This window comes from Canis lupus, chromosome 4 (genome assembly GCF_048164855.1).
Source record: "Canis lupus baileyi chromosome 4, mCanLup2.hap1, whole genome shotgun sequence".
Classification (NCBI taxonomy): Eukaryota; Metazoa; Chordata; class Mammalia; order Carnivora; family Canidae; genus Canis; species Canis lupus.
In genome coordinates, this window is record NC_132841.1 from 23,847,468 (window position 1) to 23,873,126 (window position 25,659).

Genomic DNA, 25,659 nt, shown 5'->3' on the forward strand with positions numbered 1-25,659 from the left:
CTAAGCACTGTGAAAGATTTAAGTAATTAAGCATCCTTAAAGACAAAGATTATTTGTCTTTGCCTGCTGCTTTATCCCAGCCTCTGGCATAGTGCTTGCTCAATAAGTACTTATAAAAAAGTTAATGAGTAAGATATAATTCCTGCCTTGCAGAGTCACAATTTAGTTAGAAAGACATATGCATATAATAATTAACACTACAAGGGAGCATATAAGTTCAATAAGGAGGCACTGTGGGAGTTTTTAGAGTGGAGAAATCAGTTAACAATTACACTTACTTTTCTTGCATAATTCCTCAGTTCTTTTCTTTTTGGTTCTCACCCATATTCATGCTAGTTCAAGCCCTATCTCATTACATCCGCAGTATTAAAATGATCAGATTATCACTGCTCCCAGAGGAAACTCTTTACATTTCTGCTTCTATACATTTGGTTATACATTTTCATTATCTGAACTGTGCTTCACTTCTAGAACCCTGTTCCCAACAAAATACACCACTGACTACAAAACAAAAAGGAAACAGAAGGAAATTTTTTAAAAAAATCTAATTTGAAACCTCACAGATATTAAAAAAAGACAGCACAGTTATAAAGGCAGAATACATGATACAGGAGCAGAGAACAAGAAAGGGTTGTAGACAACTAAGACTATGTTTGCTTATCTCCTTGTATTTTTTTAGAATTTTATTTATTTAAGTAATCTCTACACACAACATAGGGCTTGAACTCACAACCCTAGATCAAGAGTTATATACTCCTCTGATTGGGCCAGCCAGACACCCCTATCTCATCTCATTTTTAAATACCCGTTGAAAGGTTAGGATAAGGTTTCTTCCCAGGACCACTGCCAAAAAGACAACAGAATGAAAAATAGAAAATATTAAAAGAGAATTATAGAAAAATAGAGATGTAATACTAGAGGTCTAATATCATACAAGACCTTTTCTCATTCAGAAATAGGAAGGAAAAAAATTTTTTAAGATTTTTATTTCTTTATTTGACAAAAAGAGAGAGAGCACAAGCAGAGGGAGCAGCAGGCAAGAGGGAGAGGGAGAAGCAGGCTCCCCGCTAAGCAAAGAGCCTGAGGAAGGGCTTGATCCCACAGAGCTCAGGATCATGACCTGAGCTGAAGGCAGATGCTCAACCAACCACCTGAGCCACCCAGGTGTCCCAGAAGGAAATTTTTTTTAAAAGAAAAAAAAAAATAGGGAGAAAATAATCCAAAAAGTATTAGCAGAAAATTTCTCAGTGCTGAAGAGTGACACAAAGTAGGGCTTACCAAGTGTTCTAAGCAAAATGAACAAAAAATATGTACAATTCAGTATATGCTTATGAAATTACAGAATACCAAAAAATAGGAAAATCCTAAGACTTTCCAGAAAAAACCTTTTTAGTCCTTTTTTCTTTGGTAAATATTTTATTTATTTATTTATTAGAATACACAGAGAGAGAGAAGCAAGGGGGGCAGAGACACAGGGAGAAGAAGGGAGGGAGAAGCACAGAGGAGAAGCACACAGAGGGAGAAGCAGGCTCCATGCAGGGAGCCTGACGTGGGACTCGATCCTGGGTTTCCAGGATCACGCCCTGGGCTGAGGGCGGCGCTAAACCACTGAGCCACCTGGGCTACCCCTTCTTAGTCCTTTATAAAAGAATGAGAATCACACTAGAATCAGGTATCTCATGAGTAAACTTGGTACATTAACTAAAGGAAATACATGCTTACTAATAATTAGAGGAACACTGTCCAACAAAAGTATAATATGAGCAATAAACGTGAGTTACAAATTATATATTTAAAATTTTCTAACACTTACCTTTAAAATAATCAAAAGAAACCAGTAAAATTAATTTAATATATTTTAACAAAACAGCAAAGTAGCTATCATTTCAACAAGCAATCATTATAAAAATCATGAGATATTTTACCTTTTTTTATACTAAGTTTTCAAAATCTGGCATGTATTTTACAATTATAGCACAACTCAATTCAAACTAGCCACACTTCAAATAATTAGAGTAATACCCTAAAAGAACTAAAAAGTTAACTCAAAATTTAAAGTGATTACTTATGTGACATGGAATGGGAGTGGGGAGAAGATACAAAAGGTTTGTGTTTTCACTGAATGCTCCTTGTTATAGTTTATTAAATATTTTACCATGTACGTTTGTAAAAAAAAAAAAAAAAGGAGGAGCATTTAAGGACAGCTTGGCACATACTAAGAATTCCTATCATTATAAGCAAATATGACATGAAGTAGGCCAAGAGATTAATACTTTTAGGGTGGAAAAAATGGTTATTTCATCTTGTTATATTTAGGGTTTTTTTTACCTGTCAAATGAAGCAGATGGTTGAATTAGATCAGTTCTTAACATGACTGGGGTGGAGTATGGAAAACGTGGATGGATGAAATAACTCAAGCTATTCTTATACAAGTCTTCTAGAGATTTTATCAGGTCCAATTACAAGGAGGAGTGAGAGTATGGAGAATAAAGGGGAAAACACAGCATGTGTAGTATGAAAATGATACTTGAGTAACTCCTCTATATAACATCATTCCCTTCCATTTCTCCAACCTTTGCTCTTTGGGTCTCACCTTAGAAACACAGGACACTATGCTGTTTTCCCTAAGGTGCTTCCTATGACTCTTAAACTTTTATTCAAAGAAATTTCAAAGTCATTAAAGTCACACTCCCAGTGTGATGTAAACACTATCTTACCATTATTAATGAGAAAGTTGAAGCTCAGAAAGATTAAATGCTTTCCGATTTTATCTAAAAAGCTTTTAATTGTACACAGTTGCCTCTTCTTGAGTCCACACCAAAAACAGTATGAACATGCCGAAATACTGTAAGAATACTCAGTATAAGCCTCAGAATGAACATTTAAAGGACTTGTTTTAATTTTTTTTTAATTTTTATTTATTTATGATAGTCACACAGAGAGAGAGAGAGAGGCAGAGACATAGGCAGAGGGAGAGGGAGAAGCAGGCTCCATGCACCGGGAGCCCGACGTGGGACTCGATCCCGGGTCTCCAGGATCCCGCCCTGGGCCAAAGGCAGGCGCTAAACTGCTGAGCCACCCAGGGATCCCGACTTGTTTTAATTTTTAAATTTAAATTCAATTAACATACAATGTATTATTAGTTTCAGAGGTAGAGTTCAGTAGTTCATATATAACATCCAGTGCTCATTACATGAAGTGTCCTCCTTAAAGTCCATCAGCCACTTACCTCATCTCCTCATCCCCCTCCCTCCAGCGACCCTGAGTTTGTCTTCTATGATTAAGAGTCTCATGATTTGTTTCTCCTCTTTGATTTCATCTTGTAAAATTTTATTTTTTTAATTTTTTCCTCTCTTCCTCTATGATCCTCTGTTTTGTTTCTTAAATTCCACATATAAGTGAGATCATATGATGATTGTCTTTCTCTGATTGACATATTTCACTTAGCATAATATTCTCTAGTTCCAACTATGTCATTGCAAATGGCAAGATATCGTCTTTTTGATGTCTAAGTAGTATTCCAGTGTGTGTGTGTGTGTGTGTGTGTGTGTACACATATATACACATACCACATCTTTTTCCACTCATCTGTTGATGGTAAAAGACTTGTTTTATTTATTTATTTATTTATTTATTTATTTATTTATTTATTTATCTATCTATTTATTTATTTATAATATTTATTTATTCATGAGAGACACACACAGAGAGAAAGAGAGAGAGGGGCAGAGACACAGGCAGAGGGAGAAGCAGGCTCCATGCAGGGAGCCCGATGTGGGAATCAATCCGGGGACCCCAGGATCACGCCCTGGGCTGAAGGCAGGTGCTCCACCGCTGAACCACCCAGGAGTCCCAAAAGACTTGTTTTAAAGAAGACACTAACTCCTTTTGTCAAAAGACAAAAGTGAAACTGAATCAAATAGATCATTTTAAGTTCAATAAATCAGAGCTTAGGTAAATGGAAACTCTAAATAATTATAGTTAAGTCTCAGCTATCTCTCAAAAATTTAGTGATTCATTTTTTTTAATAAATGAGATTATCCTACAATTTATTAAAATGATTTTTTCCGTAATACAAGCTAATATATGACAGAAAAAGAAGTAGAGTTCTAATTCATGAGCAGCCCAGGTGGCTCAGTGGTTTAGTGCCACCTTTGGCCCAGGGTGTGATCCTGGAGACCCAGGATGGAGTCCCACGTCGGGCTCCCTGCATGGAGCCTGCTTCTCCCTCTGCCTGTGTCTCTGCCTATTTCTCTCTCTCTGTGTCTTTCATGAATAAATAAATAAAATCTTTAAAAAAAAAGTTAATTCATGAGATGTGACATATGTACTGTAGTCACTTGGTTTTATCTTCTGTCTTAGTGATCATTGTAATAAGTTATTGTTTTTGAGCATTTTTATAGGTGTTGTACTACAGGCTTTCCATGCATTATTTAATTTTCATGACCTTAACAAATTAGTTGCTATATCTCAATTTTACAAATGAGAATACTAAGATTTAGAGATATTAAATGATTTGCCTAAGATCACACATCTACATTTCTGCTTTCTTCCAATCGTCTTCACTCAGTCTTATTAGCTCCTTAAATTCCTTTGATAGCTAATCTGCCTGTCCCCCAAATATGTGTCATTTTTAGAAATTCCTCCTTAAAAAAAAAAAGAATTTCCTCCTTAGACACCATCTCTTCTCTTTTTGTGTTGTCTCTTCAACATAAAGATTAAAGATGCCTAGTAAACCCAAAACAAGGTATATTAAAAAAAAAAAAAGTCAAACTGCTGAAAATCAAAGACAAAGAAAGAAAGAAAAATATCTGAAGCAGCTAGTTTAAAGTGCTCAAAGAATTTCAACCCAGAATTCTTTAGTGAAAATATTCTTTAAGAATGAGGACAGGGCAGCCTGGGTGGCTCAGCGGTTTGGCGCCACCTTCAGCCCAGGGCGTGATCCCGGACTCCTGGGATCAAATCCCACATCGGGCTCCCTACGTGGAGTCTGCTTCTCCCTCTGTCTGTGTCTCAGCCTCTCTCTCTCTGAGTTTCTCATTAGTAAATAAATAAAATCTTTAAAAAAAAATGAGGACAAAATAAAAATGTTCTCAGATGAAAGTAAACTGAGAATCCACCACCAGCAGACCTGCTCTAAAGCACACTCTATACCTCAAGGGGGGAAAGAAATGATACCAAAGGGAAATTTGGAATTTAAGAAATAAAGAACAGAAATGGTTAATATTGAGATGTATAACAGACTATTTTTTCCTCTAAGTTCTTTATGTATGACACTTGAAATGAAAGTTAAAATGAAAACAATGTCAGGTGGAGTTTTCAATGTATGTAGTTGTAATATATATGACATTACACCATAAATTGGGGAGTGACCTATATAGCAGCAAGATATCTATATTTCACTTGAAGCAGTAAAATATAAATTCTTAGGAAACTGTGAAAAAATTATGTATATTATAATTTCTATAGCAACCACTAAATTTAAGATATACAGAGAAATATAGTCAAAAACCAAAAAGTCAAAAATATTAAAAAATCTGAATAATCTGAAAATAAGGCAAGGGGTAAAAGAAAAAAGAAAAAAAAATAACAAAATGGCAGACTTAAATCCAAACATATAAAAAAATTAAATACAAATCCTCTAAACACATTAATTAAGAGGTGAAACTATCATATTGGATGAAAAGTTAGATCCAACTACATGTTATCCACAAAAAAACCATTTCATTTTTAATTAATTAATTAATTTTTTTTCCTCTTTTTATTTATTTATTTATTTATTTATTTATTTATTTATTTATTTATTTATTTATGATAGTCACACACAGAGAGAGAGAGAGAGGCAGAGACACAGGCAGAGGGAGAAGCAGGCTCCATGCACCGGGAGCCCGACGTGGGATTCGATCCCGGGTCTCCAGGATCGCACCCTGGGCCAAAGGCAGGCGCCAAACCGCTGCGCCACCCAGGGATCCCAATTAATTAATTAATTAATTAATTAAAGATTTTATTTATTTATCCATGAGAGAGACACACAGAGAGAGAGGCAGAGACACAGACTCTCAACAGAGGAGAAGCAGGCTCCATGCAGGGAGCCCTATGTGGGACTCGATCCCGGGACTCCAGGATCATGCCCTGGGCCTAAAGCAGGCACCAAACTGCTGAGCCACCAAGGGATCCCCCAAAAAACCATTTTAAAGTTACTGGTATGTTTAAGTAGATTAAAAGTAACAGAATGGAGGGGTGCCTGAGTGGCTCAATCGTTTAAATGTCCAACTCTTGATTCAGCTTAGGTCTTGATCTCAGGGTTATGAGAGTGACCCCTGTGTTGGGTTCATACTAGGTGTGGGGCCTGCTAAAGATTCGCTGTCTCTCCTTCTGGGCCTCCTCACCCGAAACCAATCAATCAATCAATCAATCTCCCTTTCCCTCTGACCCTCCCCACCCGAAATGAATGAATGAATAAATAAGGTGATAGGATGGAAAAAGATGTATCATGAAAAATGAATCAAAATAAAGAGCGGCGGGATCCCTGGGTGGCGCAGCGGTTTGGCGCCTGCCTTTGGCCCAGCGCGCGATCCTGGAGACCTGGGATCGAGTCCCACGTCGGGCTCCCGGTGCATGGAGCCTGCTTCTCCCTCTGCCTGTGTCTCTGTGCCTCTCTCTCTCTGTGACTATCATAAATAAATAAAAATTAAAAATAAATAAATAAATAAATAAAGAGCGGCCACATAAATATGAGGCTAGGTAGACTTCACAGCAAAAAAATATTAGCATAGAGGTCAATTACACAATGATAAGAGGGTCAATTCACAAAGAAGACAGAATAATACATTTTAAACATGTATGCACCTAATAGGAGTTTCAAAATATTTAAAGTAAAAATTGATAGAACTGAAAGGATGATAGACAAACCCACAATTAAAGTCAATCAATATCCTTCTCTCAATAACTGACAGGGAAAGTAGATAGATAGTAGGATACATAAAATACTTAGCATATCACTGGTTGCCTGGGACCCAGGAGTAGGAAAAAATGGGAAGGCAGAATTACAAATGGGTATGAAGAAACTTTTGGGGGTGATGAATATGTTCATTATATTGATTGTGCTGATGATGGATGGTTTCACTAATACATACATGTGACCAGTATGCGAAAGTCATCAAACACTTTAAATATATGCTATATATTCTATGTTAATTACATCTCAATAAAGTAGTTAAAAAGAGATAGTACAAACCATCAAGGAAATGCTGGCTACAATTTAAAATATTGCCAATTTCTGTATACTAAAAATTACCATAAACAAAATAAAAAGACAGGCCATAGACTGGAAGAAGGTATCTGCAATATATATATATATATGACAGCTTTCAATAGAGAATATATAAAGGACTTTTACTAATCAAAAAAAAAAAGTGAGCAGAGAGGATAAGTAGATGATTCATAGAAATGGCAATATGAGTAGCCAATAAATATTCAGAGATGATAAGCCTCACTAGTTGCTAGAGAAAGCAAAATAAAATCACAAAGATACAACAATTCATTCCGATCAGTTTGCTAAAAAATGAAATCTGACAATACCAAGTGCTAACAGGAATGCAAAGAGAAAACTCATATATTCCTGGAGAATATGTAAATTAGCTTGGCAATGTATAGCAAATTTGAAGAGGAATGGCCCACAGACCAGCAAGCCTACTTCCAGCTATATGCTGAAAATAACTTCTTGCAATTATGCACCAGGGCAATAATGGAAGAAGGTTGCCTGTAGTACAGTTTCTAATAATAAAAACACTAGCATATTATGGTTTTCAAATACTCACTTTCTTTTCCTTGACCTCCATGGAAAATCTCTTGAGTTTGGGCTCAGCTATGTGACTTGGATTGGCCAACAGGCTATTAGCAGTATGACATAACAGATCCTTAAAATGGACTTCTGAGGTTGGCTTGCTTTCTTGCACTTCTGCCAATACTATGAAAATAATATATTCTGGATAGCCCAGTGGTGTAAAAAAGATGAGAAACATTTAAAGCAGCTTGAAAAATTTGCTGACAAAACCATGAAGCAGAGCTGCCCTTGCTTGGATTAGCCAAACCTGAGCCTATCTACAGAGCAAGGCTAGCTGAGATCAGTAGGGTATACCTCACATGACCTGCAGGTGCATAAACTAGGTAACCGCTCACTGCTTTATGCCACAGACATTTTGTGGTTGTCACACAGCAACAGATGACTAATAAAACTGGAAACAAGTTCCATGTACATGAACATGGATAAATTAAATACTGACATATTTATGCAAATGATAAATACAATTATACAGCAGTGAAAATAAGAGAACTACAGCTACCTGGAACAGTAAATATACAAACATATACATATAAATATATATTTAACATATTAAAAAACAGGGGAGATGTAGCAGCCAGAATAGGCTAGGCTATGCTGCAGTAATAATCTTAAAATCTCAGTGGTTTAAAATAAGGAAGGCTTATATATTGTCAATGCTACATCTATTACTTATTGGGTGTAGCTCTACTCTACAGAATACTGAACCTCGGATCCAGGCTGATGAGCAGCAGCAGCCTCCCTGTGGAACATGGACATATGACATAGACTCCCTGCTAAGCAGGGAGCTGGACATGGGACTCAATCCCAAGACCCCAAGATCATGACCTGAACCAAAAGCAGAGTTCTTAACTGACTAGCCACCTAGGCGCTCCTGGAATGGACTTCTGAGGTTGGCTTGATTTCTTACAAGAATACAGCAAATCACAAACTGACTCTAAGAAGATTTTGCTGGAACATAATGTATATCATTGGTTAGAGGAAATCACATGACTAAGTCCAATGTCAGTGCTAGGGGATGAATATAATCACTGTTCTTCCCTAGGGGATGATGGAAGACAATGGATGTGAATGCTAAAATCTTCAACAGGAATGAAAAACACCAACTTAAGAACAGTAGTTATACCTAAGCAGAAAGGTGGTGAAATGAAGTTTCAGAGAGATGCATGGGGTTTTCAAAATAATTTAAAATGAAAATATGAGATAAATATGGATAAATACTAAAATCTGAAGAAACCAAGTAACGGCTACAATAATATTCTCTATTCTTTTCTATATTTTCTGTATATTTAAAATAAAGTCTAAATCCAAGTTAATATCTATACTTAAATTGGTTCTGGGGCACCTGGGTTACTCAGTTAAGTGTCTTCTTTCAGCTCAGGTCATGGTCCCAGGGTCCTAGGATCAAGTCCCACATTGGGCTTCCTGCTCAGCAGGGAGTCTGCTTCTCCCTCTCCCTCTGCCCCTGCCCCCCTGCTCATTCTCTTTCTCAAATAAATAAATAAAATCTTTTTAAAAAATTGGTTCTATCTCAGGGATAGAATATAAAAGAGGAAAGGAAAAATAAGGGAAGAGAAGGGGAGTGGACTGGATCTTTTTTAAAAAAGATTTCATTCATTTACTTGAGAGAGAGAGCAAAAGCAGGAGGAGAGTGGCAGAGGGAGAGAGAGAGAGAGAAGTAGACTCCCCACTGAGCACAGAGCTGGACATGGGGCTCAATCCCAAGACCCCAAGATCATGACCTGAGCCAAAGGCAAAAATGCTTCACGGACTAGCCACCCAGGCACTCTTGGAATAGACTTGAGGTTGGCTTGATTTCCTACAACTCTGCCATCCATATAAGAAGAACAGATTTGGGCAGCCCAGGTGGCTCAGCGGTTTAGCGCCGCCTTCAGCCCAGGGCCTGATCCAGGAGACCTAGGATCGAGTCCCACGTCAGGCTCCCTGCATGAAGCCTGCTTCTCCCTCTGTCTCTCCCTCTCCTTGTGTCTCTGCCTCTCTCTGTGTGTGTGTCTCTCATGAATAAATAAGTAAAATCTTAAAAAAAAAAAAAAGAACAGATTCTTGGTAGCCCCCAGGATCCTATTTATAAGGGCTTTAGGAGCTCTGTGTCAGGAACCAGGAACAGAGAACAAGACATATAATTCTTATTATTTTGGAAAGGGTTGTAAATTTTTTCCATAAAAGTCAGATAGAAAATATTTCAGGCTTTGTGGGCCACATATAGTCTCTGTTGCAACTATTTAACTCTTCTATTGCATGAAAGCTGTCATGAACTATACTAATGAATGAGTATGTATATACTCCAATAAAACTCTTTTATGGACACCAAAATTTGAGTTTCATATAATTTTCAAATGTCACAAAATATTATTTTTTAAAGCAGTAAATAAATAAATTTCATGGCTCACAGGCTATATAGGAACAGGTAGATTACTGCAGCTATTCAACACCTGATATACACTCAGCAGCACTGCAAGGAACTAAAAGTAAAAGTAGAAGACAAGGTTCTTCTACTGAAGTATCTTACCTTGTTGGGGAGAAAACAGCACAAAAATGCTTCAAAAATACATTCATTGTCTGTTCTTTTTCTATGTTTTCCTGTTACTAATTAGTGCCCTTTTGTTTCAGCTTAAAGAATTCCCTTTAACGTTTCTTATAAGGCTAGTCTAGTGGTGATGAACTGCTTTAATGTTTGCTTGTCTGGAAAACTTTATTTCTCCTTCTATTCTGAAGGATAGCTTTGCTGGGTAGTATTCATGGTTAGCAGTTTTTTGCTTTGAGCACTTTCTGTATATGGTATGATCTCCTTCCTGTTTGCAAAGTTTCTGCTGAAAAGTCTGCTTAGTGTCTCATGGAAGTTCCTTTATACCCAACAAGTTGTTTTTCTCTCATTGCTTTAAGAGTCTCTCTTTGCTTTTAACTTCTGACACTTTAATTATAATGTGTTTTTGTGTGAGTCTCCTTGGATTCAGCTTATTTAGAACTGAGCTCCTTGATCTGGATATCTGTTTCCTTCCCCAGCACAGAGAAGTTTTCAGACATTACTTGTTCAAATAAGATTTCTGCCTCTTTCTCTTTTCTCCTTCTAAGACTCCTGTAATGTGGATGTTGGTCCACTGATGTTGTCCCATAAGTGCCTTAAACTATCTTCACTCTTTCTCATTTCTCTTTTTACTACACTGTTTGAATGGGCCCTGTCTTCAAGTTCACTGATCCTTTCTTCTGCTGCAGCTACCCTGCTGTTGAACTCCTCTACTGAATTTTTCAGTTCAATTACTATATTCTTCAGCTCTATGGCTGCTATTAGATACTTTCTTACATGTTTTCTTTGTTGAAATTCTCACTTTATTCACGCACTATTCTGCTGAATTTGGTAGGCATCTTTGACTATTATTTTGAACTCTTGATCAAGTAAATCACTCATCTCTATATCATTAAGGTCTTTTTCTGAGGTTTTAGCTTCTTTCCTTTCAAATATATTCCTCTATTCTTCATTTTTCTTGACTCTCTATGTTGGTTTTTATGCATTAGATAAAACAGCCACATGTCTCAACTTTGAAGGAGTGACCTCACGTACAAATCGAAACTTATTGTTCAACCCTGCTCTAGTTCTTGGTATCTCTCAAACCTTTGATAGTCCAAGCAGTCTACTTTATTCTTGGAGGTTCCTAGTAGTTGAGGATGTGCCAAAACCTCTCAATATCTCAAAGAGAAGAATCTCACTCAGCACCTGGATTCAGACTAATTGGAAGCCAGACTCTCAGGTAGCTGCTTTGGGCAAGCGTGGGGTGTGGGCAGAAGAGAGAAAGAGAGAACCCCAAGCAGACTCCATGTCCAATGCAGAGCCCAATGCAGGGCCTGATTACACAACCCATGAGATCATGACCTGAGCCAAAACCAAGAGTCAGACACGTAACCAACTGAGCCACCCATGTGTTCCAGGTAGCAGCTTTTAAAGTATGCAAATATACCTCTTTCGGAGGAAGACTTGGAGATGGGTATTTCTGTTTGCTTCTCCTGCACTGAGCCCTGGAATGTTAGCCAGTTAAAAATTGTTTTTCTGTTTGTTTCATATTATGCATGAAATCTGTAAAAACAAGCCCCATCGCTAGCTACTAAAGTCAAATTATTAAAAGATGTCTCCACTGGCTGGAAGCCACAAAAGCTGGGAAGCCAAATATGTACACAAGCGCCTTTCTCACAGACACTTGCAACTGGGGCAGAGCAGAGAGAGGATGAAGATGGCACCCATCAGTCTCCCCAGTCTGTGGGGAGGATTATAGCTGGTCCCTAGATGTATGTTTAATTAGAATCAGGCCACAGCAGCTATTAAGATAAGCCAATGAGCCTTTATCACAGAAAAACTAGGAGTGTTTTTCATCCTCTGGTTTGCTGCCCTGTACTGTGGGGTAGTAGCCAATTAAGAATTGTTTCTCGATTTGTTACAGTTCTGTGGCACCTGCAAACATAAGCCCCACCACAGCCAGGTGATCAAGGGGTGTGTCCTGGGTAGCAGTGACATAAGCCAGAGCACCAGACATGTGTACAAGTTCCCTTCCAGAAGATTCTGGTGACCTGAAGCAAGGCAGAGGGAGAGTACAAAGATGGCTCCCACTAGATTTCAAAGTCTCTGGAGAGTATTTCAGCAGTCCTCCAGATATACATAAAATCAGAAGCCGGCCCCTCAAGCCAAAGCTTCAAAATAAGCCAAAAGCTTCTTTCACAGAAAGACTAGGGATATGTTTCAGTCTTTTAGTCTCTGTACTGTGCCAAAGTTGAGAACTGTTTCTGTTTGCTATAGTCCTAAAGAAGCTATAAACCTAAGCCCTACTGGCGGCGCCACCAAAGGCAAGTAATCAAGCGGTGTGTCTTGGGTGATAGTGACACAACCAGATGACCAGACACGTTCACAAGCTCCTTTCTGGGAGATACTGGCAACCTGGAGCAATGCAGAGGGAAAGTGCAAAGATGGAGCCCATCAGCCTCTGACTTTGGTGAGTGTTTCAGTAGGCCCCTATATATATGTTAAAATTATATGCCTGCCCCTCCAGCTGAAGCTTTATGGTAAGTAACATAGGCTTCTTTCACAAAGACTGGGTGCTTTTCATGCAACTGCCTCTTCATGGGCCCTTTGGATGCTACAGACATAAGGTTTCTTGGCTTTAAAGCTACATATTCCAGAGGCTCATCTCTCAGGTGCAGGACTCAAAAAACTCATTTCTCAGGTGCCAGTTGTGGGGTTCAGTACTCCCAATCCTCCAGTAGAGTCCATCCTTGGCACAGCTCCTCTTGACCACTGGTTGCTATACAAGGATGGGATTTATGGCAAGACTCTGTCTGTCTCAGCCTCTCTTACCTATTTCAATGAGGTTTTTTTTCTTTTTTTTCTTTTGAGGTTTTTTTCTCATTTGCCTAATGTGTAGCAGTCACTCAACTAGTTTTTGGGTTCCTTTCAGAGAAAATTGTTTTGTATAAAGCTGCAGATTTGGTGTGTCTGTGGGAAGAGTTTCAGAATCCTCCTATGTGAACCAGAACCCACTGTACATGATTAAGAATAAAATTGTGTCTCAAAGGTAAGATTATTAAATGCATGAAGGGTCATCCCAGAGGGAATATGGAGCACAGGGCAATTAAATCACAGTATGAACTGTGTTTATCTTTTTACACTCTTTTCATGTTCCACAGAGATAAAATCAGGTCAATAAAAATATAGCCAGCCAGTGGGAGATGGTGGAAAAGAAATAGGGATCCTCTTTGCTCTGACTAAAGCTCAAGTTTTTTCTATATATTTAATTCTTTAAATATGTAGAAATATTTATATATATATATTCTATATATTTAAAGATTCTTCCAATCACTGACTGGTTATGTTTAACACTGGTTATTATAGCAGCAAGAGTCATTCAAAGCCCAGAGCCTGAAGCAACCACCTTATCCACTATAACCAGCAATGGTGCTGACATGAAGATTGCACAGAAATGGAGATGAGACTTACTCAAGTATATGTTGTACTTTTTTTTCCCCCATTTAATGTCTTTTCTACTTAACTATGGCTACTCTAAATTTTCTTGGTATTCGGTACAGAAATATTAAGCTTTTTATTGAAATTCATCAGCTCTCCACTCATTTCAAAATTACTTAGGGGTGCCTGGGTGTCTTAGTCTAGTTCTTGATTTAGGCTCAGGTCATGATCTCCAGGTCCTGAGATAAAGCCCTGCACCAGGTTCCACACTCAGTGGGGAGTCTGCTTGAGATTCTCTCCTTTCCTCTCCCCTCCCCTTGCTTGCTCATGATCTATCTCTCTCTAAAATAAAATCTTAAAAAGAAACTGCTTAATTTTAGGATTTAGTGTGCTTTTTGGTTATTTTTAAACTGTTCTAAAACTAAAACTTACAAATTTAGATCTGTTAGATATCCTGGGATATGGTATGTGTGAAAGACATGACACAACAAAGCTGAAATATGAACTACTGGCTAGAGTCCAGCCATAGAAATTCAAACTATAAAAAAATAGCCTTATTCTTTACGTATTTCAACCCATATAGGAATAATACATATTTTACTTCTGTTGCGTCAACATATGTGGAAATTCTTGTTCATGAGCAAAAATGAAGCCAAATTTTCTAAATGAATCTCATTTTAATACATTATCATTTTCCTTCATGATCATCATCTTAAAAGAAGAGCAATTATTAATCTTGCTTTTTATGAAAACCAGGATTGTGCACAGCATATTAGACGTTTAGCAACTATTCTGTTAATGTAACAGATTTTTCAGTAATTAAAAAACAAAAGATTACAAAATTGAATGTCAAAATGCATAGAAGCAATTAAAATATATGATTTACAAAGGGAAAAAAATAATTTTCCTCAAAGGACCAAATAATCTTTAGTGACCTGCCTAGTCTTGCTTCATTTTCACTGTCAAATCAGAAGCAAAGCACTTTATTTAAAGTTACCAATATAAATTAGATTCAGAAATAATTTAATAGGAACAAAAATATTTTGCTATCATAAAAACCAGGAAAATATTTTACAATTTTCTTCTCTTACACAGAAGCCTTCTTTAATCTCTCCTTCCACATCTCACCAAAAAGGAAGCTAAAACTAATTTAAAAGGCTTTTAATCTAAAATTCAATGCAACTAGTAGAAACTTTATATACCCTTCTTTCTGACTATAAAATACTGTATATTCTGTATAGGTAGGAATTTTTGTCTTTTTTATTCATTATTGCATCCCTTCCATGTAGAATAGTGTCTAACTCATAGTAGAGGTCAGTCGATATTTGTTGAATAAATGCATATGAAATCTATTAGAAAATAAAAGGAACATATAAAGAAAAATAAAATAATTCCTTATAACCAGCATTTAGAGAATACATTTGGTATATCCTCTTTCAGTTTCTTTCTATATATTTTCTACATGGGTGAAATGCAAAGTATAGAAGAACATATTAAATAATACCATACGGTGATACAAGTCAGTAGAATCCAAAATGTGGGAAATTTTATAATGTAAATGACTTACATTCTTTCACAAATAAATGATGTCTAGATTGGGTTTCCTGAAAAATAGGGAACCAGTGCAAGAGGATCAAGAAAAGTGGGATCCCTGGGTGGCGCAGCGGTTTGGCGCCTGCATTTGGCCCGGGGCACGATCCCACGTCGGGCTCCCGGTGCATGGAGCCTGCTTCTCCCTCCGCCTGTGTCTCTGCCTCTCTCTCTCTCTCTGTGACTATCATAAATAAATAAAAATTAAAAAAAAAAAAAAGAGGATCAAGAAAAGTGAAACAGGAAAGGAGGAAAAGCCAATTCAAGGGTATATTAAGGAGCTGATTACTGCTTTAGACAAGTAGGGCTCACTTCTCCTTGGCTGACCTGAGAAACCATGTAGTTTGTATCTCAGAATTGACCACCCAAAACAATGGAGAACAGAGTGTTTATCAACCAAGTCTCAACAAAAAGTAAAGTCCATTGTACCTCCATATGTGTGCATATGCCAACATAGTCGAATGGGCTCCTGCAGAGGTCTTATGCTATAGCAGTAGAGATATTCTAAAGCAGAAAGCTAAAGCTAAATAGCATAGTTGAGGTTTCTTCCTGTCACGCTTTATCTCTAAACTGCTAACTGCTGCAGCACCAATCTGAGTGAAAAAGTGAAAGGCAGAATGAGAGATGTGAAACAAGGCATAAAGCTTGTCTTGTGTAAATGGTAGGAAAAAAAAAAAGAGGAAAAAAACCTTGTGGGTAAAGCCTTTAGAGATAACAAATACAGTGTGTAACCATCTCTGGATGTTGGTTTGAATAAAACAACTATACATAATGTTTTCAAGACAGGGAAAATTGAAGTGCCTGGATATTTTTACTATAAAGAAATTAATGCTCTTTTTAAAAAGTGCAATATTTAAAGATTATTGTTATTATTGGCTTTTTTAGTACTTATCTTTTATACACACATATAGGTATTTACAGATTAAATGATACAATGTCTTGATTGGCTTTAAATGATCCGCAGTGAAGAGAAGTAAGAAAGTTACAAATAAGACAAGACTAGCCATGTGTTGACAATTGTTGAAGCTAAGTAATGTGTGTATATAAATTGATTATATTATTCTCTTTATTTTTATATTTGAAATTTTCCATAAAGATACAAATACATAGAAGATTTTCTGCATCTTTGAGGGGTAATAATTCTACCTAGAGTTTTCAATTGTTGTAGACATATATTAATGTTAATAAATATGGCCAAAACATTATAAACTCCCTGGTTAGAAAACATCATATTTCTTTCTGGTTCCTCAAACTCAGACTATTTCACATGTCTGTATTTCGACCATGCAGTTTACTCACTCTGAGTGATGCCCTTTCCCTCTCAAATATATAATGAATGATTATTCTTTTTTCAAAATCCAACTCAATTGCCACTTCCTTTAGAATATCTTCCTTAAACATATCCTCTAAAAAGAATAGTTTCATTTACATCTTACTCCTGTACCATATGCAACTGATTTGTGCTAATTGTGGTATTTATGTTCTATAAAACTGCCATGAAAAATGAAGTGCTGCATACTGACCTATTTCTCCTAGGTTCCTTGAACCTCTGGTCACAACATTTTTGTTAACCAATCAATATATATAAAACCTTGTTTTATGTGTGTTTGTGTATAAAGACATTTTATTCTCTCTCCGTCCTTTCTCCTGTCCTCCCTCCAAGGACATTTGTTTAAAGAATGAAAAGGCAGAGCTCTACTTTGCTTGACTTCAGCTGGCCAACATGTAAAGGGTGACTCAAATTTTTGCTGTTCTGCACATACCTGCGGATGACTGCAAAAGCACTGCGAATACTGATTATGGGGTTACAAGTACATTTTAGTGAGTATGCAAACTTATAAACACAAAATCTGCAAATGAGGACTGACTACACATTCTTTTTTCCCCTTTTAAAAATAGAGTGAAAAAAATAAAAATAAATAAATAAAAACAGAGTGAAATTCAATTAAAATAAGATAACCATTTCAAAGAGTGCAGTTCGGTGGCATTTAGTACATTCACTATGTTGTGTAACTATCACCTCTCTATCTAGTTCCAAAACACTTTCATCGCTCCAAATAAGAAACCCTCACACCAATTAAGCAGTCGGTTCTCATTCCTTTAACCTAGCTGCTGGCAACTAACAACCCAGTTTCTATCTTTATGGATTTACTTTTATTAGATACTTCATATAAATAAAATCATATGATATGTGGTCTTTTGTGTTTAGTTTGTTTCACTTAGCATAAGGTTGTCAAGGTGCATCCACACACAAATAATACTCCATTGTATACACTATAATTTGTTATCCATTCAGCTGTTAAACAATACATTTGGGATATTTCCATTTTTGAGGTACTTGTTCTTCTATTTGCCATTTCATTTATTAATACATTAACTTATTTCCTGATTTCCTTATCTTTGGGTTTTGTTTGCTTTCCTTTTAGTGCCAACAACAGTTTTTAGGAAATTGATTTGAGGTCTTTCTTCTGGTTAAATGTTGGTGTTTATAGCTCTAAGTTTCACTCTAAGCACTGCTTTTGGAGGACTGCATAAGTTTTGGTAAGTTCCATTTTCTCTTTCATTTATCTCAAAGTATTTTTTAACTGCTCTTGTGATTTCTCTGATCCACTGGTTGTTTAAGAGCATGTTGTTTACTTTCCACATATTTATGAATTTTCTAGTTTTCCTTTTTATTGATGGATAATTTCGTTCTACTACAATCAGAAAAGATACCTGTAAAAAAAATAAAAAATAAATAAAAAGATGCTTGTATGATCTTAATCTTTTAAAATCTATTAAGATTCATTTTATTACTTAACATATGGTCTATTAGGTCTATTCTGGAGAATATTTGATGTGCACTTGAGAAGACTGCATATTCTGCTGCTCTTGAGTGGAATGTTTATAAATAAATGCCTTTGGTCTAACTGGTTTACAGCATTAAGTTCTCTTTCTTCACTAACCTTCTGTCTAAATATTATATCCATTATTGAAATGGCAGTACTGATATCTCCCAACAATTTTTTAAAAATTAATTATGTTTAGCATTTTTTATAAGATTTATTTGAGAGAGAGAGAACAGGGGGACGGGCAGAGGGAGAGGAGAGAACCTCAAGCAGACCCCTTGCTGAGCTGGGAGCCCAACTCAGGGCTCCATCTCACCACCTATAAATTACAACCTAAGCCAAAAGCAAGGGTCAATGCTTAACTGCCTGAGCCATTCAGGTGCTCCGTCTCCCAACTATTATTGAAGAACTATGTCTCACTTCAATTCTGTCAATGTTTCCTTCATATGTTTTGGGGTCTGTCATTTGGTATGTATGTATTTATCACTGTTATATCTTCTTGATGAACTGACCCTTTTATCAATAATGTCTTTGTCTTATGTAACAATTTCTTATAAAAATCTACTTTGTCTGATATTAGTACAATCACCTCACCTCTCTTTTGACTACTATTTGTACACTTTAATTTTCAGCCAACTCTTGCCTTTGGAGCTAAAGTTAAGTCTCTTACAGACAATATAAAGTTAGATCCTACTTTTTCTCCTCTCAATCTGTTTTATTTTTAAAGATTTTATTTATTCATTCATGAGACACACAGAAAGAAAGAGGCAGAGAAACAGAGGGAGAAGAAGCAGGCTCCATGCAAGAAGCCTGATGTAAGACTCAATCCCAGTACTCCAGGATCACTCCGTGAGCTGAAGGCAGACGTGCTTAACCGCTGAGCCACCCAGGCATCCCTCTCAATCTCTTTTAAATGGTGAGTTTAATTCACTTATGTTTAAAGTGCTGATAAGAAAGGATCTGCTTCTGCCATCTTATAATTTGTTTTCTATATGTCTTACATATTTTTTGCCCTTTGAATCCTCTGATCTTGCCCTCTTGTGTTTAATTTTTTCTAGTGCACCGTTTCTATTCCCTTATTTTCTTTTCTGTATATTTCAAAGTTATTTTCTTAGTGGTTTACAATTAATATCTTACAATTGACATCTTAAATGAAAATAACGTATTTTGATTCAACATTCACATACTAACAACTGTTGTTTTATGAATTTGTCTTTTAAATCATAAAGGAAAAAAATAAATAAATCATAAAGGAAGCAAAAAGGAGTCAAAGATAAAGCAATACTGACTTTTATATTTCTCTGTATAGTTAACTTTATTAATCTTTTTTTTAATTTCTTTGAATGACATTAAGTTACTGTCTAGCATTCTTTCAATTCAGCCTAAAAAACTCCATTTAGAATTTCTTGCAGGGAAGAACTACAAGCAACAAACTTTCTCAGCTTTTGATTATTTAGAAATGTCTTAATTTCTCTTTCTGGGACTCCCATTATGCATATGCGTCTCAGGCTCTGTTCAATTTTATTCGTTTTTTTTGCATTCTGTTCCTCTGAATAGATAGTATCAGTTAGTCTAAGTTCTACAATTCTTCTATCTCCCTGTTCAAAATCTACGGTTAAACTGTTCTAGTGAATTTTTTAGTTCAGCTACTGAACTCTTCAAGCTCAAGGAATTATTACTCAGTTCCTTTTTAGGATTGCTATCTCTTTATGGGTATTCTCTATTTATTAATACATTGTTCATCTTGTTTCCTACAGTTCTTTGTCAACGGGTTTCATTTTGCTCTTTGAGCAGATTTAAGACAGATGATTTAAAGTCTTTGTGTAAGTACAGTGCTTGAGCTTTCTCAGGGATGGTTTCTGTCAATTTCTTTTTCTTTCTGCTGATGCGTCATTTATTCCTGATCATTGGTATGCCATACAATTTTTTAAATTAAAATTGGACATTTTAAATATTATAATGTGGTAATTCTGAAAGCCAGATTTTCCCTATTTCCCAGTGTTTGATGTTATATACCGCATTGAGAATTACAGTCATCAGTGATTAGTGATTTTTTCCAAAATATTTTCGCAAATATTATGTTCTCCATCATATGTTGTCACTGAAATTTCTGTTCTATTATCTAAACAGTCAGCAAGTAGCATGACAGAAACTTCTTTAAAAGCTGGAGGCAAAAAGAATGAAAAAACAAAACAAAAAACACCCCAAAAAACATCCTAATGGTTGCAGACTGGCTCTGAGCTGGGTACTTCCTTTGATTTTTAGCTACATCTCCTACAACTCTGCTTTAACTTTCACTACATCCTTACATGGGGAACAAAGATCAGTAAGGGGTACAAGCCCATTCAAGTCTTTTTCAAACATGTCTGGCCCTGGGCATGCACATTACTCTCTGGATTTCCAGGTGTATGCAACGGTCCTTCAAAGGTCTTATTCCCTGAAATGTCTTCCTCCTCAGTCTCTTCCTTTCTGGGCTTTTTGGTCTGTCTGCTACTTCTTCCATCTGTGCTCCCCTGGCCCAGTGGCAACAAGTATATGTCTTTAAGTTTTTCTAGTAGATGACACCTGGGTACAATCTCCTCAACCAAGTATCTTGGTTGAGTACAGGCTCATTAGACTGCTGGCTCCCCTTTCATACTCCTAAAGACTATGAATAATGCCTAACATACAGTCACTAAACAATGAATACAATTACAGGATAAATGTATAATGTTTAGGCAATACAAAGAAATAAAGAAGCATATAACAAAATTGATATCATAATCTCATTTTTCACTTTAGCACTTACTTTCTGGTTGTTTTTCATTGGGTGTTATGGATCGCACAAAATCCTGTGGAGTCATAAACACTTCAGATTCACCAGGTTCATTGATGACTTTCAAGGTGGCAAAATATCGGAAGATTTTGTCTGGTGTGGAATACGCTCGAATCCTATTCTCATATTCCATCACCTAAAATTAGGAATTCAGAGTGTTACTATATTACGGAATTCTCATTTTCATACATTTTCTATCTTGCTTTTAGAGATGTTTTATTCTATCTTTTTATCTATAATTGGATTTTTTATATGAGACATAAACTTGAATTTCAAAAACCTTTAAATGTTTACCCTCCAAATACCATTTATAGTCTAGTTGAGGCAATGTTTGTGTAACTTGTTTAAATTTTTTGCAGATATTTCCCTAATTTATTTATTTATTTATCCATGAGAGACACATAGAGAGAAGCAGAGAGATAGGCAGAGGAAGAAGCAGGCTCCCTGCATGATGTGGGACTCAATCCCAGGACCCCGGGATCATGACCTGAGCCAAAGGCAGACAGACACTCAACCACTGAGCCACCAAGGTGCCCTATTTTCCCAATTTTTTAAATTACTGAAAGCTACAAAGCTAAAAAAATGTCATACAAGAATTCAAAAGGTCTCAGTAAATGGGTATAATTACAGATATATGGTAGCTATAGATTCTTAAATACCCAAATTTTTAAAAAGGGATTGATTTTACACTTTATACTTTGATGCAATTTCTTGAATCCCAAATCAAAACAGAATTGAGAATTCATAAGTTTAAATAGCTAATAGTCTTTCAAACACAAAGTACATTAAATAATAATAGCATTAAAAAATAAAAGTACATATCATGGAAATTTAATTAACAAATCTGAAGCAATAAGACTTTTTGTTTTGACTATAAAATTAAGGAAACTATGGGACACCTGGATGGTTCAGTCAGTTAAGCGTCTGCCTTCCATTCAAGTCATGATCTCAGTGTCCTGGGATCAAGCTTGCCATCAGGCTCCCTGCTGAGGAAGGAGTCTGCTTCTCTTTCTCCCTTTACCCTCTCCCTACCACTCGTTCTGTCAAATAAATAAATAAAATCTTTAAAAAAATTAAGGGAACTACTGGAAATCTTTTACAAACACCATATTTAGAAAAGACCAGAGCTGAGAAGAACACAAATATTTAAATAGTAATAAGATCAAATATGGCATACATTTAACTAAAAGAGTATAATATTAATATGCCCATTTTTTATTCCGGCATCCAAGCTGTGATTCTGTGCATGGAATATACAAAATACTGTATCTTCTGCATAATATTCTTTTACAAATGTAGGAATGAGAAAAATCTTTTTTACCAAAATACCATATACACAGTATTCTGGTGAAAAAATTTCTCTTGTCTCTGAATTTCAGATGTTGAGATAGCCAAAAATAAATAGTATCATATAAGTAACTAGCAGGAAATGTATAAAGGCAATACAATCTAAAAATCCAACAGTTCAATGTCTAAAAAGCCATTTGCTAATATTAAAACCTTTATTTACGTTTTTAACTTGCCACATTAACACAGCTAACATTGTAACTGCCAGTCCTGGCTAAATGGTCAATTTGAGGTCACTGACAACAGCTGTTATGGTGGTTTTAGCTCTACTACCAGATGTGCACTTAGCAAGTATAAAAGGACTGCTAATTTGTAACCATACATGATAGAAATATTTCAACACGAATTTGCATTAAAATCTGAGTACTGATTTCAGAGATTTTTAAAGATTTTATTTATTTACTCACGAGAGACACACAGAGAGGAAGAGACATAGGCAGAGGGAGAAGCAGGCTCCATGCAGGGAGCCCGATGTGGGATTCGACCCTGGATCCCAGGATCATACCCTGAGCCAAAGGCAGACACTCAACTGCTGAGCCACTCAGGCATCCCTGATTTCAGAGATTTTATCAAAATATTTGGCATGTGGCAAATATACCAAGGAGCTTTTCAACCCCTTAGCAGCCTTAAAACTTAGCTACAAGTCTTAATTCAAAGGCATTTCAAATTATATTACAACTACCTGCTGGATAATACTGGCTATAGAAGAAATAACTTTCTTTAGGACATCTGTATTCCTGTTCTTCTGAACAACAACAATAATCAGTTTGCAATGTTTAGGGTATAAGCTATAGCTATGCAAAAGAGGTTTTTCTGAATTAAAAAATCAAGTCAATCTTTAACAAGATACATGTAGAACAACAATAACTTAAAAGTCAGTAATTTTCAGATTCAAAACCAGATTCCTGGGTTGCTACAAGTCCTTGAATTATACTGCTGAATATTAGTTTTAGTTTAAAACAATAGGCCAAGGAAAGTAATAGACTTTTTACATCCCCATGTTGTTAAAGTTTAATATAGACATAATCCAGTACATACTTTCCTTTTTTCACTTAGCAATGTATCTTGGAGGTCACACCGTATTAAATGATATAAAACTGCCTCCTTTTAAGTGGTTATATTCAAAAGAATGTGAAAGAACTATTTTTATAAAGTGTTTGGAATACAGCATCTAAAATAACAAAGGCTTAGGAGCTAAGATATATAGAAAACTGTACGATTTTGAGATAGGTAGCCTAGAGAAAAGATTTACTAATAGAATTATAATAGTTACGTTCAATCATTTACTTAAAGCATTCTTGAACTTCATGATATTAAGATAGTTCTCTTCAATAAAACCGCTGGTCCTGAAGCCAGTTCTAGGGTTTAATTTTGGTATAATACCTAAGGAAAATCAAGGTGATAATATCTTGAGGCCAAGTGAATGCAAGTGACAGTGAATCCCTGTGGGCCCTGATGTGAGAAATCATACATAGGCTTTGAATGAAGACTATAGTCAGACCTTGGAAAAGGTAGCATGCAGAAAGATCTTGTAAATAAATTAGTGTCTGGCACACTTTCTCTCAAAAGTTGATTTATAACACCCAATCTGTACCCCAACAGTTGTCCTACATGTTAGGGATTCCATCTCTCTTTCATCTAGTGAATTACTGGCCAGACATAATAACAATCATCTGTCATAAGATGGCCTCTTGAAGTTCTATGCAATTCCAAACTCAGTGATACCAGTCTCGTTGAATATAAAGCCAATTACTTTTTGGCAGCAAACTTAAGGAAATTGCCTAATTAGAGGAACAAAAAGAAAAGGGAATGAAAAAGAATGAAGATAGCTTAAGGGACTTATAGTACATCCTCAAATGGATCAAAATGTGTACCACAGAGGTGCTAGCAGGAGAAAGAATGAGAGAAAGGGGCAGAAATTTTTTTCAAAGAAATGATGACTGAAAACATCCCCAAACTGGGGAAAGAAACTGACATGCAGATCCAGGAAGCCCAAAGAGTTCTAAAAAAGATGAATCCATTGAAGCACAATGCAGAATTTTCTAGGAAAACAAAAGCTGAAGGAATTCATCAATACTAGATCAATCTTACAAGAAATATTAAAGGAAGGATGCCTGGGTGGGTCAGCGGTTGAGCCTCTGCCTTTGGCTCAGGCATCCTGGAGTCCCTGGATCAAGTCCCACATCAGGCTCCCTGCATGGAGCCTGCTCCTCCCTCTGCCTGTGTCTCTGCCTCTCTCTATGTGTGTCTTTCATGAATAAATAAATAAAATCTTAAAAAAAAAATTAAAGCTAATTCCTAAACCTGAGACGCCTGGCTGGCTCAGTCAATAGAGCATGTGGCTCTTGATCTTGGTCATGAGTCTGAGCCTCATGTTTGGTGTAGAGATTAATTAAGTAAATAATTTTTTTAAAAGGTAATTCCTGAACCAAAAGACACCAATATCAGAAAAACACATAAACATGTAAAACTTGCTGGTGAAGGTAAAATGTATATTTAATTTCAGAATACTCTAATTTTGTAATGGTGGTGTGTAAATCACTTCTAACTCTAGCATGAAGATTCAAAAAAAAAAGTATTAAGAAGAACTACAAAACAAAGGATTATATGGGAAGAGAGGAAAAAATAAAGTAAGATGAAATCAGAGACGGAGACAAACCATAAGAGACTCTAAATCATAAGAAACAAATTGAGGTTTGCTGGAAGGGAGGAGGTGGGGGGATTGAGTAACTGGGTGATGGGCATTAAGGAACCAAGTGATGTAATGAGCACTGGGTATTATGTAAGGCTGATGAATCACTAAATTCTACCTCTGAAACTAGTAATACATTATATGCTAAGTAACTGAATTTAAATGTAAAAAAATAAGTGTTTCAGAAAAATAAAAAAAAGAACTACAATAACCTGTTAATGGATAAACAATGTAAAAAGATAAAAATTGTGATATTAAAAACTAAAATATTGGGGATGAATAAATGTAGAGCTTTATATACATTAGAAGTTAAACTATTAGCAACTTAAAATACACTGTTATAAAATGTTTTCTGTAAGCCCCATGATAATCACAAAGCAATTACCTAACCAGATACACAAAAGGTGAAAAGAAAAAAAACAAAGCACACTGCTATAGAAAATGATCAAATCACAAAGGAAGAGAATAAGAGAAAAAAAGAAAAGGATAAAGGAATTACAAACACTCAGAAAACAATTAAAAAGGGATGCCTGGGTGGCTCAGTAGTTAAGCATCTGCCTTCAGCTCAGGGAGTGATCC

General features: G+C 36.1%; 1 protein-coding gene across 14 annotated transcripts in view; it reads right to left on the reverse strand.

The window, feature by feature from the left end:
* MICU1 (mitochondrial calcium uptake 1) overlaps window positions 1–25,659 on the reverse strand; it is a 248,023-nt gene that overhangs the window by 137,111 nt on the left and 85,253 nt on the right. For all 14 annotated transcript variants that reach the window (XR_012029516.1, XM_072823516.1, XM_072823512.1 and 11 more), the window contains one exon: window positions 21,015–21,177. Coding sequence is in view for 13 of the 14 variants with exons in the window: in XM_072823516.1 (XP_072679617.1) it covers window positions 21,015–21,177 (163 nt within the window). In the remaining variant the exon portion in view is untranslated. The remainder of the gene's footprint in view (window positions 1–21,014; window positions 21,178–25,659) is intronic.